This window comes from Elephantulus edwardii, unplaced genomic scaffold (genome assembly GCF_000299155.1).
Source record: "Elephantulus edwardii isolate Elephantulus edwardi_28Jun2011 unplaced genomic scaffold, EleEdw1.0 scaffold00207, whole genome shotgun sequence".
Classification (NCBI taxonomy): domain Eukaryota; kingdom Metazoa; phylum Chordata; class Mammalia; order Macroscelidea; family Macroscelididae; genus Elephantulus; species Elephantulus edwardii.
In genome coordinates this window covers 373,085-389,818 of record NW_006399957.1, presented here as the reverse complement: position 1 = coordinate 389,818, position 16,734 = coordinate 373,085, and the positions used below count along the sequence as shown (strand labels likewise).

The 16,734-nt window shown below is 44.8% G+C and overlaps 1 protein-coding gene across 1 annotated transcript in view; it reads left to right on the top strand.

Moving 5' to 3' along the window:
* The window catches only part of CTDP1 (CTD (carboxy-terminal domain, RNA polymerase II, polypeptide A) phosphatase, subunit 1), a 62,711-nt gene extending 46,739 nt beyond the window's left edge, over positions 1–15,972 (top strand). Inside the window, exons 12-15 of the mRNA XM_006897228.1 lie at positions 1,387–1,474; positions 5,259–5,306; positions 8,598–8,622; positions 15,843–15,972. Of these exons, the coding sequence (XP_006897290.1) occupies positions 1,387–1,474; positions 5,259–5,306; positions 8,598–8,622; positions 15,843–15,972 (291 nt within the window). The remainder of the gene's footprint in view (positions 1–1,386; positions 1,475–5,258; positions 5,307–8,597; positions 8,623–15,842) is intronic.
* Positions 15,973–16,734: the final 762 nt, after the last annotated feature.

Genomic DNA, 16,734 nt, shown 5'->3' with positions numbered 1-16,734 from the left:
ATTGAATGTACCATGGACTGCCAAGAAAACAAACAGATTCATCCTGGAGAGGATTAAACCAAGCAACTCCTCGAATGCAAGGATTCTGAGGCTTTGCCTGACATACTTTGGGCATGTTGCAAGTAGGGACAGGTCCTTGGAAAGGGACATCATGCTTGGGAGGGTGGAGGGACAGTGCAAGAGGGAAAGACCCTCTATGAGGTGGATTGATTCAGTGACTGGGGTAATCGGGATGGGTGTGTCAGAGGCAGTGCGATTGGCACAGGATAGAGCAGGGTTCAGGGCTGTCATACATAGGGTCGTTATGAGTCGCAAACGACTCAACGGCATATAACAACAACAAGAGCAATGATAACTGGTGTGTTTTCTTTCCTGTGCAGCTGATGACCATGAGTGTACCGGCTTATGACAGGGCTCATGTATTGCCTCGTGGTTTCTGTGGGCCAGAAGCCCAGGTGTTTTGTGGGTAGGGCCTTGCTCAGGGTTTCACAGGGCTCAGTGTGCCCTTCAGGATGCAGTCCTCCCTGGAGAGCCATGTGTTGGGGCAGAAGTGAGTTCTGTGGTAGGAGAATGGAATCTACCACAGCTCTCACCATGTGATTTTCCCACCACAGAAGAATACCATCTTCTATCAGACAGCTCTCATCACAGAGTACCAGTGGCTCTCTCACAATTCATGCCACAGAGCTTACATGGTCCTCCCACAGTTTACACCACAAAACCAGGTAGCCTGTTGACAGATCATACCATAGAACCACATAGTCATCCCAAAGTTCACACCACAAAACCATGTGATATTTCTAGGGTTTGCACCACAGAACTGCATGATCCTCCCACAAGTCATACCACAGAACCATATGGCCCTCCCATAATTCACATCGCAGAGCCACACGGTTCTTCGTAGAAGACAAAAAACCACAGAGCCATGTGGTCCTGCTAACAGTTCTCAAATGACAGATGGAAGAATCCATTGCCTTCTCGTCCTTTACTGTAATACAGAACCACCTCAGTATGTGTTGGATTGTAGCAAGTCCAACATAGAGCTAAGTTTGTGAAGACGTGGTCAGTTGGCCAGCCAGATTCCGAATGTGGTCACAGTCTGGTCACATCACATGGTGATGCAGCCACACCTGTGGGCCATGAAGAAAAATAACATGTTGCTACCAGAGCCTCCCTCTGTGCACTTGACTTCCTGGGAAAAACCAATTCCCCGTATTTACATGTTCTCTAGAATTGCTGTCTGGTCCATCACCAGAGCTGTGGCTGATGATGCAGTCAAGTCCAAGAACTAACCCTCTGCTACAGTGTTCGTCTCTCAGATGAAGGGCAAACTACATGGATTCTATAGAAAACTAATCCTTGTCCTGACTCTTGGCCTCTTGCCAGGTGGATGACATCCTAGGAGAAGGCAGTGATGACAGTGACAGTGAAAAGAAGAAGCCAGAGGAGGAAGAGGAGGAGGGAAAGCAAGTGAGCAGGGCAGCCAAGACCCCAGGAGCCAGCACAGAACCACAGCCCATACCTTCCTGGTCCAGTAAGAAGAACCTGGCTGGCTGTGGGGTGTCCAGGTAAGCACCTGTCAGTACAGAGCAGGGTGCTCAGGTGAGCACCTGGAGGTATAGGACCGAGTGCTCAGGGAAACACCTGCAAGTACAGAGCAAGGTGTCCAGGTGAGCATGTGTAGGTGTAGAGCAGGTACCTAGATGAGCACCTACAGGTATAGAGCAGGTGCCTAGGTGAGCATATGCAGATACAGAGCCTCGTGCCCAGGTAAACACAGAGCAAGGTGCCCAGTAGATGCCTACAGGCACAGAGCAAGGTGCCCAGGTGAGTACCTGCAGATACAGAGCGAGTGTCCACATGAACACTTACAGGTACAGAGCAGGGTGCCCAGGACAGCACCTGCATGGACAGAGCAGGATGCCCAGGTCAACAACTGCAGGGACAGAGCACAGGGCCCATCAAGTCAGGAGACACTGAGCTTGAGCAGGGTGTCAGCAGCTACTGTACTCACTGATGGGTTAGCACTATGCGTGTGTCTCACCTGCTGGCACAGGCTGTGAAATTCACACATGGCCACATGTACGCTGCAGGAAGCAGGCAGGAAAGTAGAAAACCCACACCAGGCACCCTGGGTTTGGGGCCCGAGGCAGGGCGCTGCTGCCTTGTCCTGTGTCAGAAGGTAAAACAAACAGCTTCCACGTTGACACCCGAGCAGTGTGTCTGGGAACAGGTGTTTCTGTTGCTGCTCTGGTTTCGGTCACTAGTCACACTGTCTCCCCATCAGGAAGTGACGGGGTGTATACCAAGAGACATGTGCTCATGCAGGAACATGTTCAAGCAACCATGCAGGGCTGTGGTCTCCATGATGCCTGACCCTCCCCTCAGAGAGTATTGTGGGCGTGAGGCTGTATGTATTAGGACAGATGTCCCTGCCCCACCTCAGCTGGTCGTGGGACCTGGAGAAGGCTTCGGGGGCGGAGAGGAGGGAGGGGGAGCAGGCGCACGTTTCCTACTTCGCTGCCCCCGGCACTCTGTGCAGGAAGCATACTGCAGCAACTCCTTCCACGTGCACAGGGTCCACGGGACATTCTGGTCACTGCAGCATGTCTTCTTTTGTGAGCAGGTGTAAACATGGAGGGTCCCTAGGCATGCTGGTCCCTGCAGTGTCTACTCAGGTGTGAGCATACAGTTGTTTTGGGGTGTGCTGATCACTGCAGAGTCTGCTCCCGCCCTTCCCATGTCCAAGAAAGTCCTCACGGGCACTGTACTCGTAGCTGTCCCTCGGCAGATTTTCAGAGACAGTAAGTAGGGCACGTGGTAGGAAATTGCCCGTCTTTCTTTATGGAGCAGGTGGTAGATTTGACCCATGTGCCTGTGCCTTTGCCTTGGTAGTGCCACTCCTTATCACCAAGTGATCTACCAGAGATAGTTAGATATCTATAGGTAGGTTGGTAGGTAGGTAGGTAGGTGGGCAGGCAGGCAGGCATATAGAGATATATAATGGGAGCACTGGTGGCTTAGTGGTAAGGAGCTGCGTTGCTAACCCAAAGCCAGGCTGTTGGAATCCACCAGTTCCTTCACTGGGAGAAACCTACTGGAGGGTCAGCGGTGTGTCAGTTCCAACTCAGCGGTGCTTAGAAACAACTACTTTCTAACGTACTTACACGTATGGGTACATATGTTATACAGAATTGATTCCAGCTCAATATCAGTAAGATTGAAGGGGTTTTTTGTGTATGCATGTTTTATAAATACACAATCTCTACTTATATGAATATGTACGTTATATATAGAGTTGGTTCCAACATTATGTCAGTGAGATTGAAGAAATTTTTTATTAGTATACATGTTATATAGGAAGCAGGATTGGAAATCCACTTCAGAAATAAGAGGCTTCTGAAAACCCTAGAAATACAGAAACATGCATAGTTAGAGTATTTGAGATAGAGCCCAGCTTGGAAGTCACTCAGAATGAGGAAAAATACATGCAAAGGCTGGCAAAGGAGAGGAAGACCTGCGCTGGGGTGGGTTGGCACAGGGAGTGAAGCAGGGAACCTCCAGTATACCAGCAGTCATGAGGATGACACAGGACTGCATCCAGATCAGTGTGTAGGGCCACTATGTGTTCTACTCAACTCAGTGGCACCTTACAGCACGTGCGCTCGCGCATGTGTGTATGTGTGAGAGAGAGAGATAAAAGAATACTTGTAGGGAGCTCTGGTGATGCAGTGCTCAGGAGTTTTGCTGCCAGCAAAGACATATGGTTTAAAGCTGCCAGCTGCTCCACCAGAGAAAGATGTGAACTCTCCTTCCCTGTGACTTACAGCCTCTGAAAACCTACTGGAGGGTCATTCATAAGTCAGTTCCAACTTGACAGGATGTGATGACATAACATACATGTGAGCACTCTGGTGGCCTAGTGGTAAGGAGCTCACTCCCAACCCAAAGACATCCATTTTTAATCTGCCAGCTGCTGCATGCGAGAAAGATGGGCAGTCTTCTCTGTTGTGATTTACAGCTTCTGCAAATCCACTGGCAGGTCAGCTATGAGTTGGTTCCAACATAACAACTATATTAGCGCGCGCGCGCGCGCGCGCGCACACACACACACACACACACACACACACACACACACACAGAGTAGCATAGTTCATGGGAAGTTGAATCACTAACCTAAAAGTCCTCTCCCCTCTATCAGGTCAAGTACACCAGCTGCTCTGTAGGAGAAAGGTGGACAATTTATGACCTCAGAAATGCAGTGAGGGCTCAGCTGTGGATCAGTTCTAACATCAGTGAGTTGTGGAGGTGCACAGGAGGGGACTTTGTCTGTAGTGTGTCAGTGCGGTCCTTTCCCCTGTGCAGAGGCAGGTTCCACACACAAACGCACATGTTCTTTGGCAGCACATCTTGCTTGTTTCATAGGGACAAGCTGTTTTCCAGTCATAGTGTCACTTGAGCTTCAAAATAGCTTTTAGTTGAAAAGGATGATAGTATTTTTTTAACTTGACTACCAACCAGAAGTTAATTCATTCCTTTTCTAAAGTAGTACACATGAAATGTGTTATATACAGTGCACTTGTATTCCTTGTGGTAAATCATGAAGCTGAAAATTCAAGGATGTTTGGAAAAACATTTGCGCGAACAAGGTAGCATCAGAACATTTCAGCAAACAATACAAATGCACCATCATCACGAGCATGTGCAATACTGGCAAGCATCCACCTTGGCAGAGTCTAAGCTCTCCTCTTCCTTTTCCAGGGAGGCCTGTTTGTGCTTTGGATAATGGGAGGGCTTGGGGCTGATGGCCAAGATTTCAGAAAAACAACAGATCAGATTTCTTCCTGCACATTATTTCTGGTTTGGGAAGAAAGTAGAAAATGACAATATTTAATTAGCAAAAAATACAGTGAGTGTCACTGGTAACAGTTAAAGAAAATGAGAAAAGTTTCAAAGTGGCCGATTTCCCACTGACAGTGATCACAGCATCTTGGTCTTCTCCAGAGATCTGATCTCAAAGAACTGGACTATTTCAGTCTTGACGCAAGTGTTTCCCATCCCTTCTGGCACAGTGTGAACGAGTAAAGAGAAAAGCACTATTTCTAAAGACCTTCTCAAATCCCATAAAAGGCATAAGACACATAGCCTAATGCTCTAAATGCTGACTTAGCCGTAGAGACCAAGGGTGCCCTCTCTCATTTCAGGTGGAATTCATCTACTATCACTCACCTTGTCACCAAGTCCATTCTAATCATTAGGAAACCCACAGGATAGAGTAGAACTGCCCTCCAGGGCCCCAGGAATCAGTGGGATACTAGTTGAAGCAACTCTGACGTGCTTAGCAGGCTGTGCCAGGAAATTTGGAAGGCAGCAACCTGGCCAACTGACTGAGATCCATATTTGTTACCATTTGCAAGAAAAGTGATCCAACAGAATGTGGAAATTAATTGAACAATGTCGTTAATGTTACATGCAAGCAAAATATTGCTAAAGATTATCCAAGAACAGCAAGAAGAGTACATTAAACAGCACAGTAAGAATTGCCAGAAGTTCAAGCTGGGTTCAAAAGACACCATGGCACCAGGGAAATCTTTGCTGATATCACATGTGTCTTGGCTGAAAGCAGAGAATATCCGAAAAATGTGTGTCATTTTTTTGATTGTGTGGATCTTAAGTTATGGCTGACACTGAGAATGGAAATTTCAGAGCACTTCCTAGTGCTCAAGTGAAACTTGTGGCTTGACCAAGAAGCTGTGGTCCAAACAGCAAGGGAACTGCATGGTTTAAAATCAGGAAAGGTGTGTATCAGTGTTAGAGCCTTTCTCCATGCCTATTCAGTCTTTATGCTGAGCAAATCATTCGAGAAGCTAGAGACCATGTCAAAGAATGACATTAGGATCCAAAGAATACTCAGCAACAACCTGTATTGTACAGATGACACAACCTTACCTGCTGAAAGGGAGGACTTGAAGTGCTTGCTGCAGAAGATCAAAGACTACAGCCTTCAATATAGATTACATCTAAACAACAAGAAAACAAATCTACCACAGGGTCAGTAGGCAACATAGATGGAGAAAAGATTGAAATTGTCAACTAGTTCATCTTTTTTGGGTCTACAGTCAACATCCTTAGTACAACACTTCCTGAAATCAGGGGACATATAGCACTGGAATCCAGAATTAAGTTTGCATAGTGGAGTGCATTCAGGGCGGGGGGTGGGGAGGGGGTTGTCCACCAATGAAAGAGTTTATCTTTTGCTTTTCGAAGAGAGGAGCGAACTGGGGGTGAGGGGTAAGAGAAAAAAGTGCCACAATGAATGAATGGAAATCCAAAATCTCTGTAAATGTTCGTTAAAGTTAATAAAATAAAATTTTTTAAAAATAGGTGGTCCAACAGAATACCGAAATTACTGAACAGTTAATAGTTGTAGCAGTACATATACAGGAACTCCCTGAAATCAGAAGAGGCCAAGTGATGTCACGGCTAATGTCAAATCTTGGCTGAGAGCAGGGAATACCAGGAAGATATTTACCAGTATTTTATGGAGACTGTGCAAAAGCATTTGACTTTGTGGGTCATAAATTATGGATAACACTGAAAAGTATGTGAATTCCAAAACACTTAATTGTGCTTATGTAGAATTTGTACACAGGCCAAGAAGCAGTTGTTCAAACATAATAAAAGAATACAGCATGGTTTAAAATTGGGAAAGCTGTGCATCAGCTTGTTTTACCATAGTTCTAAAAATCTATGTCCTGGACAAATTATTTGATAAGTTGGACTATAGGAAGAAAACCTTGGCATCCAGATTGGAGGAAACCTCCTAAATAACCAGCAGTGTGCAGATGACACAGCTTGGCTGAAACAAGACATGTAGCCCTGCTTGAGGAAGATCAAAGACTGGATGTGAATTATGCTTCAACATGAAACAGACATCTTCACAGCTGGCCTCGCAGGCAACGTGATAAATAGAAATGATTGAAGTTGTTGAGGATTTGGTTTCACTTGGATCAGCCCTCAGTGTTGGAGATGATAAGGGTGATGATAAAGATGGTGCAGGACAGCGTTCACGTACATCGTTCATAGGGTCGCTGGGAACCATGCAACTTGACAGCTCCTGAGAGCAGTAACAGTGATTCCATACATAGAAAATCTCAAAATAAGAAAAAATAAAAACATGAATGACTCTGACCAACTCACCAAACACTGAAAAGAAAATATGAGAACAATACCATTTGTGAATTCTGCTCTATACTGATCCGGTCTCACTGTCTCTGACACACCTAACCCTGTTGCCCCAGTTACTGTATCAATCCACCTCATCTGGGGTCTTCCTCTCCTGCACTGTCCCTACACCCTTCCAAGCATGATGGCCTTCTCCAAGGACTGCTCCCTCCTGGCCACATACCCAAAGTATATGAGACTGAGCTTCAAAATCCTTGCCTCCAAGGAGCAGCCTGGTTTCACCCTCTCCAGAATAAACCTGTTCTCCTGGCAGCCTGTGCTGTGTTCAGTACTCTTCTGTAGCACCACAACTCAAAGGCATCAATTCTTCTTCTGTCATCTTTGTTCATTGTCTAGCTCTCTGATGCATAACAAGTAATTGCAGAGACCATGCCCTTGATCAGGTGTTATCTTTGTCCCCAGACTGACATTGTTCTTCTTGAGCACTTTTTGAGAAGTCCCTGACAGCAGTCTTTCCCAGAACAAATCTTTTTTTTTTTTAATTTCTTGGCCTTTGATGCCAAAAATGTTGGTTGAAATTGTTAACAGCCTCAAACTCTTCTCCATCTATCATGGTGCTGCCAATTGTCCCAATGGTGAGAATCTTTGATTTAAAATAGCCATCCAAAAGATGAAATGTTAGAGAGTAAGTCTAACCAGAGACAAAAAATCTGCATAAGGAAAATGATGAGAAACCAAAAGAGTTCTCTTGTTGTCCACAAACAATAAGAAGCCTACATAAATGGGAGTATATGACATGCTCATGGATAGAAAAAGCTCAATATCAGCAGTCAAAACCAAGCCAGGTGGTGACTGAAACAGACCATCAGTTCATGTTCAGGTTCAAAGTGAAACTGAAAAAAAACCAGAATAAAGCCATTAGAACAAGAAAAACATCTTTGAGTCTGCCTCCACCTGAGTTTTAAAGCCATCTTAATAATGGGTTTGTTCTTAAAAAGCAAAACAAAAAATGTAATTGAAAAAATATTTTATTATTAAAGTATTCCCTAACAACAACAACAACAAAAAATAATAATAGGTTTGAAGCATTGAACTCTAATGATCAAAGACCAGGTAAGTTGTAGGATGAAACCAAGGATACCATCCATGAAGAAAGCAAAAAGTCATTACCAAAGGATAAAGAAAAGACCAAAATGCATGTCAAAAAGAGACTGAAAATTGCATTAGAATAATGAGAAGCAAAAAAAAAAGGAAAGAAGTAAAACGAAAAGAGTTGAATAGCAGGTAGATTTCACATGGCAACTGAGGAAGACAAAGGAAAGTACTACGATGAAATGTCATAGCAAAGAACTGGAGTCAGAAAATAAAAAGGGAAGAACTGAGTCAACATTTCTTATCTGAAAGAACTGAAGAAACAAATTCAGGTCTCAAGTTGCAGTTCTGAAGGATGCTGTGGGCAGAATCTTGACTGGTCCCTGAAGGATCAAAAGAAGGTGGAAGGGATACATTGTATAAAAAAGAATTGGCTGGTACAGAATCATTTAATGAAGTAACATATGACCAAGAACTAATAGTAATGAAGGAAGAAGGTCAAACTGCATTGAAGGCATTGGCAAAAAAAAAAAAAAAAGGCCCAAGAAATAATGGAATACTATTTGCCATCTTCCAGCAGATACAGCCTTGGATGTGCTCACCAGGTTGTACCAGGAAATATGGAAGACAGTTTCCTAACCAACTTGCTGAAAGAGATCCACATTTGTTCCCATTCCCAAAAAAGGTGATCCAACAGAATGTGGAAACTATGAAACAGTACCATTAATATTGCATGCAAGGTGATTATTCAAAAACTGCTAGAGAAGCACATCAGCAAAGGACTGACAGAAATTCAAGCTGGATTCACAAGAGAACATGGCACCAGGGATATCATTGCTCATGTCAGATGGACCTTGGCAGAAAGCAGAGAATACCAGAAGAATGTCTATGTTTTATTCACTATGCAAAGGTATTTGACTGTGTGGAGTATAACAAATTATGGCTAACGTTGAGAAGAATGGGAATCCTAGGACAATTAACTGTGCTTATGCAAAACCTACAGCTAAACCAGGAGGTGGTTGTCTGAACAGAACAAGAGTACATGGTTTAAAATCAAGAAAGGTGTGTATCAGGGCCATGTGGGTTATTATTATTTACTTATTTTATTCCTATTTCTTCAGATTTTCCATCCTTTTTTTTTCCTCAGGAAAAGGAGGGGAGCAAAGCTAGGGCCCCGCAGTCCCCAACAAGGTTTCAGTCAAGGAGGGAAAGCCCCTAAACCACCAAAATGGTTCTGATGCCTTTCGGATTGCAGACATCCTTTATATCTATCTGACTCCTCAGCCAAAAAGCACTGAGACTGCTTCTTACTCCTCTTCCAAATGCCTCATATCCCACCGAAAGATAGAATAAGATAGATAAATCCCCAAGATAGAAGTGCTTTCAACTCAGGGTTTAAAAAAACCGAAGTCAAAGATCTTCATCTTCCTTGCCCTCCTCCCACACGTAACCTGGCACTATCAAGGAGGAAGACTTTGGGCTATACTATATCAAGCAAATAATTGGAGAAGCTGGACTTTACAAATGGCATCAGGAGTGGAGATGGACTTATCAAACAACCTAAATTATGCAGATGACACAATCTTGATTGCTGAAAGTGAGGAGGCCGTGAAGCTCTTGCTGCAGAAGATCAAAGACTATACTTTTCGATGTGGATTACATCTCAACATCAAGAAAACTAAAATCCTCATCACTGGGCCAGTAGGCACCATTACAAAAGCCGGAGCAAAGATTAAAATTGTCATTGATTTCATCTTGGAACCACAATCAGCAAACACCCTTAGTACCAGCAAGGAAGAAATAAAAACATAACACATTGAGAAAATCTGCTATGAGAGATTTTTTCCAAAGTATTAAGAGCAAGGATAGTCATTTAAAGGCTAAGGTGAGCTAAATCCACGCCATAGTCTTTTTGATTTCTTGTTACGTATTTGAAAGTTGGACAGTAAATAAAGATGATAGACAAAGAATTGATGCCTTTGAGTTATGTTGTAGAACAGTACTGACTGTCCCATGAACTGCCAAAAGAACAAACAAGTTTGTCTGGAAGAATGTGTGACCTAAGTGCTTCACGGAAATGAGGTTGGTAAAGCCTCATCTTGTGTTCTTTGGACCTGTTGGTAGAAGGACATCATTCTTGGAAAGATGTAGGGTCAGACTAGGACAGAAAGACCCACAAATATGGATTGATGATGATTGTAGCAATGAACTCAAGTAATCAGAGATGGTGAGGATGGCGCAGGATAAGGCAGGTACAGATCTGCTGTTCTTCAGGTCGCTGTGAGTCACAGTTGATTCAATGGCACATGATAGTAACATGGACAGGAATACTTAACATTGTGAAAATTACAGTTAATACCAAAAGCAATCAACAGGTATAATGCCATCCCAATTCAGATTTCATCATCATTCTTCAAAGAGATGGAAGTAGTAATCATCAGCTTTTTAGGAATGATGCCCCCAATAAACAAGGCACTACTGCAGAAGGAAAACAAAAGTAGGAGACCTTACACTTCCTTCCTCCCAAACCTATTATACAACTGCAGTAATCAGAAACAACTATTGGCTCAGCACCGGGCACATAGACAAGCAGAATAGAATTGAGAACTGAGAAGTAAATACTGTTCCACCCACAGTCAGCTGAAGAGAGTGCATACAGAATGCCCCTTGGAGGCAAAAATAGCCAAGTTTCATCACACATAGTTTGGACATGTTGCTAAGAGAAACTTGTTTGAGAGACACATCCTGTTGGAAAGGTGGAGAATGGATGGAAGGAAGACCCTCACCACATGGCTTGACACAGGAACTACTGCAGTGCCCCATTGTGTTAGAGAGGTTGCTGATGGCACAAGATAGTCAGGGTTCAGGTCTGTTGTTCACAGGGTCACTGTGAGTCATACTCAGCTTGATGGCACCTGACAACAGCAGTCAGTTGATCTTTGACAGAGATGAAATTCATTAAAAGAGGAAAAGACAGTCTCTTTAACAAATGGTACTGGCCAAACTGGCTATCTTATGTTTGCAGAAGATGAAAATAAGATTTGTACCTTATACCATATGCAAAAACGAACTCTAGATGGACCAAAATGGATGGTGAAGGGATTGAGACTGTTAACAGTTTTAGTTTACTTGGCTCCACAGTCAACAGTCTTGGTACCAGCAGCCTCCTGGTAAATCTGCAGATCAAGAGATGCATTGATTTGGGAAAGTCGACTGTCAGTGATCTCTCCAGAGTACTGAAGACCAACGATGTCAGGCTGAAAACTAAGGTGCGTCTGATCCAGGCCATAGTGCATGCTATCCGCACGCATTTGTCAGAGAGCTGGACAGTGACTAGGGATGACTGAAAGAGAATTGATGCCTTTTAGCTATGGTGTTGGAGAAGAGTATTGAATATACCATGGACTGCTAGGATAACAGACAAGTTCATCCTGGAGAGAGTGAAACTGGGTTGATCCTTGGAGGCAAGGATTATGAAGCTTCATCTGACATACTTTGGATGTGTTACAAGAAGGGACTGGTACTTGGAGAGAGACATTATGCTTAGGAGGGTGGAGAGACTGTGCAAGAAAGGAAGACCCTCAGTGAGAGATGGATCAATTCAGTGATTGGGTTGATGAGGGTAGGTGTGTCAGAGGCAATAAGTTTGGCACAGGATAGAGCAGGGTTTAGGGCTCTTGTACATAGGGTTACTATTGGTCACTAGCAACTCGGCAGCACGTAACAACAATAACAGTGGATGAACCAAAGTTCTAGGAGTAAAAGCTAAAATTATAAAAAAAACCTTAAAGAGTATCTGACTCAAATCACCTCATATACATGTGAAATCTGGACAAGGACTCATTGATACCTTTGGATTATGGTGTTGGAGAATATTGACTCCTACCAGGAAATTTCAAATCTGCCTTGGAAGAAGTGTAGCCAGTATGCTCTTCAGAAGTGAGGATAACAAGACTTTGTCTCTCCTGCTTTGAAATTGTTTATCCTGAAGGATCAGTCTTGAGAGAAAGACATCATGCTTGGTAAAGGGTCAGCAGAAAAGAGAAACTCTCAAAACACGACAGATTGACGTTGTTGTTCATGAGCCGTCGAATTGGAACCCACTCATAACTAACCCTCCAGCAAGTTTTGTTTTTGTTGTTGATTGCCTTGGAGTTGAGCACAACTCATAACGACCCTCATAACAAAAGGCCTGAAGCCTTTCTATAAGTATCGACATTCATCGAAGTTCATCGAGTTTCTGGAGGCATGTTGTTTAGGAAGTGGATGCCATTCCTGCTTCCAAACAGCTGTAAATCGCGTAGGAAACAATTGCCCATCCTTCTCCCACAGAACAGCTGGTGGATTCGAATTTTCTGCTTTTTGTTGGCAGTTCTTTCTCCACTAGGTCACCAGAGCTCCAGACAGAACACCCTTTGGGAGGATGGCACAGACCCGGCAATGTTCTGTTGTCCATTGAGTCACGTGAGTTGGCTCCACCTCGGCAGAGCCTGACTTCAGTCTTTACAGAAGCAGCCCGTCACATTTTTCTCCTGCGTTGGTGCTGAATTCAGACTGCTAACATTTTGTTTAGAGCCAACCCCTTAACCACTGCACGGCAAAGCCTCCTTTACTTTGAGAATAACCCCTCCCGAGAGCCCACAGATCTGCTGTCGTCAGGACTTAAGGGAACCCTCCGTCAGGCTTGACAGATTTGGGCAGAAGCAGACTGCGTCATCTTTTTCCTGCAGAGTGGCTGATGAATTTGAACCACTGTCCTGTCAACAGCCCCACTATGTATGGACAGATGTCACTAAAGAAACAATTGAAAACTATTTTCAATATTGAATAGTTGACCTAGGCAAGAGTTCCTTTAAATATGTTTTAGAGATTGGTCATTTCTGAAAATGAAGAGAATCTTTGTAATCACGTTTCTTTGGTGAGCTTTGGCATTAGCTGCTTCTGGAAGCTTTTTCTGTTACACTGGAGTGAGGAACACACAGGAACTGCAGAGTGTTTGGAACTAAACTAGGGTTTAAGTTCCTCTGTTACCACCAAGGCTGCATCCTGTGTACATTGTGGTGCTGTTTTGAGAGATCCATTATAACCTACAAGGAGATAGCGTGCTCTTTAATGGACACTTGTCTACATACTTGGACAGACAATATGCTTGGTCATTAAATAACTTTAAAAGTAGTGAAGTAAAAGAGATCCTTCATTCCCATCACAATTAAATTAGAAATTGGTAACAAATTAGGAACACTAAAAAATTAAGCACCCTAGAATAACCAGTGGATGAGGGAGTAATTAGAAAATACTTTTATATAACCGAGAATGAAGACACAATGCAGAAAATCTCGTAGGGGCAGCTGTTGTTAGGTGGCTGTTGATGGCCAGAAATGCCTATATTATAAAGTACAAAAGATTCATTAACCTAACATTTTACCGAAAGATTGTGGAGGGGAAGAGCAGATTAAGTTGGACAGTGAATAAGGGTGATAGAAGAGGAATTGATGCCTTTGAGTTGTGGTGTTGGGGAAGAGTACTGAGTATCCCATGAACTGCCCAAAGAACAAACAGGTCTGTCCTGGAGAAAGTGTAGCCAGGGTGCTCCTTGGAGGCAAGGATGGTGGAACTTCGTCTCACCAGCTTTGTGTATTTTGTCATGCTGGGAAAAGTAGAGGGTCAGTAAGAAAATGGGTTCAACGAAGTGGATTGACAAAGTGACTGTTAAAATGGGCTTGGACATACCTGAGACGATGAAGTTGGCGCAGAATAGGACACCGTACAGATTCATTGTTCACAGGGTCACTGTGAGTGATAGCTGACTTGATACCTAGCAGTTGCAGAAACCCTTCCAAGTTCAGGAAGAATAAAAGACTAGAACTGAAGTTGATGGAACAGAGCCATCATTGAAACCAAAAGTCTATTCTTAGTGAAAATGGACAAAATTAACAAACCTTAGCTCTACTGACAATAGAATTTAAAAGGTGGGGATTGTTTAAAGAGAAGCATGCAGCCTAGGGGGTGATTCCAGGTTCAGACCCTGTCCTGGAGAAGTCCATATTCAGACACGTGTTCCATAGCCACAGTCCATCAAGCTGTGTATACTATCTGCTTCTCTAAAAGCATTTCTTGTTTAACTCAATTAACTATGATGTGTACAGGCTCACTCTCCTTTTGTAGTGCTCCTGCTACTGCAAGCTACAGCGGAGTGGGCCCTGCACTTCCAACAGATTCTAGTGGAGTGGGGCATGCAGATGTGATTGAAAGTGGGCTTGGTATACTTGGGGCAGACTCCTTCCCCTCAGTCTTTTCAGCACATGGTGCCAGGGCCAGCTCCCTCCCCCAGTGCAGCAAACACACTTGTCCCCAACATGCCCCATGTGGGGAATCCCCCACCTGAAAGCATTCACACAGCCTTCCCCTCAGCTGAAACTAACCTCATTAAACAAACGGATGAGCACTGGAGACTGCATGCTCCTCCTGATGGTCATACTGACATGTGCTCTTCTGCCATGTGGTGGTCCTCTGTGCATATAGTATGTTTGTGGTGGTCCTGTGTGAGAGGGACATGTGTGGTAATAATTATGTATGACTGTGCCTGTGTGTGCAGTGGTCATCTCTAAGTTCCATGTGGTTCTGTATATGCATGGCATGTGGGACAGTGGCATGTGTGCATATGATGTGTGTGGTGGTCATGTGTAAGAATGGCATATGTGGTGGTCTTGTGATGGCCCTGTGAGACAGTGCTGTGTGATGGCCCTATAATGGCCTTGTGGGACAGTGGCGTATGGGACAGTGGTGTGTGGTGGCTGTGCCTCTGTGGGACCAGTGGCCCTATGGGAGCATGTGGCAAATGGTGACTGTGGCCCTTTGTGCCCCAAGAGCTGGCATCACAGAGACGGTGGTGCTATGCCCTCACACCACTTGCCACACTGACAGGTGGTCTCCCAGTCACCACATCTTTGCAGGTGGACTCTGGACTCCTCACTGGGCCATACAGTCAGCATAACAACCGAAGGTAAATACCAGCCTTCATGCTAGGAGGAAACGAGCTTAGACCAGGGACAGTGTGACTTGTACTGTTTGTGTCCCAAGACTGAGGTAATTTTCAACTACTGGCTTTCAGTCCTGTGTTGTTGTGCACTTCCTAGACAGCATGCCTTTGGAAACTCTGTGAACTTTGATAAATGTCGATAGTTTAAGAGGAGCTTCAGGCCTTTTGTTCATAGAGTCTTTATGAGTCATGCTCAACTCGAAGGCGTTCAACACACACGCAAACCCTATCTGGAGAACAGGTCACCTGGTTGCAGGTCAAGCCATTCCTGCCCTCCCCTGCAGAGCATCGGACACCCAGGCTGGGGCTGTCTGCAGCTCCAGGTCTGGGGTGCTGCCCCTCGATGCCCTGGGCTCTCCTGCAGGGGTGGGGGCTCCTGCCTCAGCGGGCCAGGCCCTGTGTCTCAGGGCATCATGTGCTGGGAAAGCCATGATGCTGTGTCTGGGCACTGTGGAGGCCATGACAGCTGTGTGAGCTGTGACTCCCAGGCTATCACAACGAACGCTCAGATCTGCTTCTTTCACAGGGGCCATAAGAGAAAACTGAATGAGGAGGACGCGGCCAGTGACTCCAGCCAAGAGGACGAAGAAGGCAGCAGCTCTGAGGCCGATGAGATGGCCGCAGCCCTGGAGGCTGAGCTGGGTGACTTCATGTGATTAATCCATTCTGCATCCCAGCCCATCTTAGCGTGGGCCTCTGTTCTCCAGAAAGACATGTATATTCGTACAAAACTTTCTTTTACAAAAATAGCTGTTTCTAAGATGTTTTACTACAAGAGTATACTTTTTTACATGATGGTAGTGTTACAAGGTAGTTGGTGTGCTTGATGCCAAAGATGGTGTCAATGCCAAGCCCCTTGGGGGCTGGGCTGTGACCTGACGGCCAGTGAGGTGATCTGGAAATCCTTCACATACCACATGATATTTAGGGTCAGGCGTGTGGGGGTCAGACACATAACATACACATGACTGAAGGTGCTAACTAAGGTGGTAGAGGCTTTTAAATAGTCACAAGCACTGGCCTCCTGTGTTCAGGCCACACCAAGCCCACAGGCCTGGGGACCGCTCTGCGCCCCCTGGCTGCAGGTGGTCTTCCGGAGGTGGCAGCCTGGGAGAGCTGAGGTGCTTTTACTGTTGGTTTATCTGTTTCCTATCTTATCCATCCAACTGACCTTGCTTTCCTGTTAATAAAAGCCTTTTTTGTAGCTCTCCCCTGGTCGTTGCTGCTGCCTGCACAGTCCTTGTCCTCCCACCAAGCATTTGAGCAGATCCTGCAGTGTAGAGATGCCCTGAAGGCCGGGCACTTAGACCTTGAAACAACAGGCCCTGGTGGTGCATTAGGTTAATGCTTAGCTGTTCACAGAAAGGTCAGTGAGCAAACTCACCCAGGCTGGAAAAACCACTGGACTTGTAAAAATT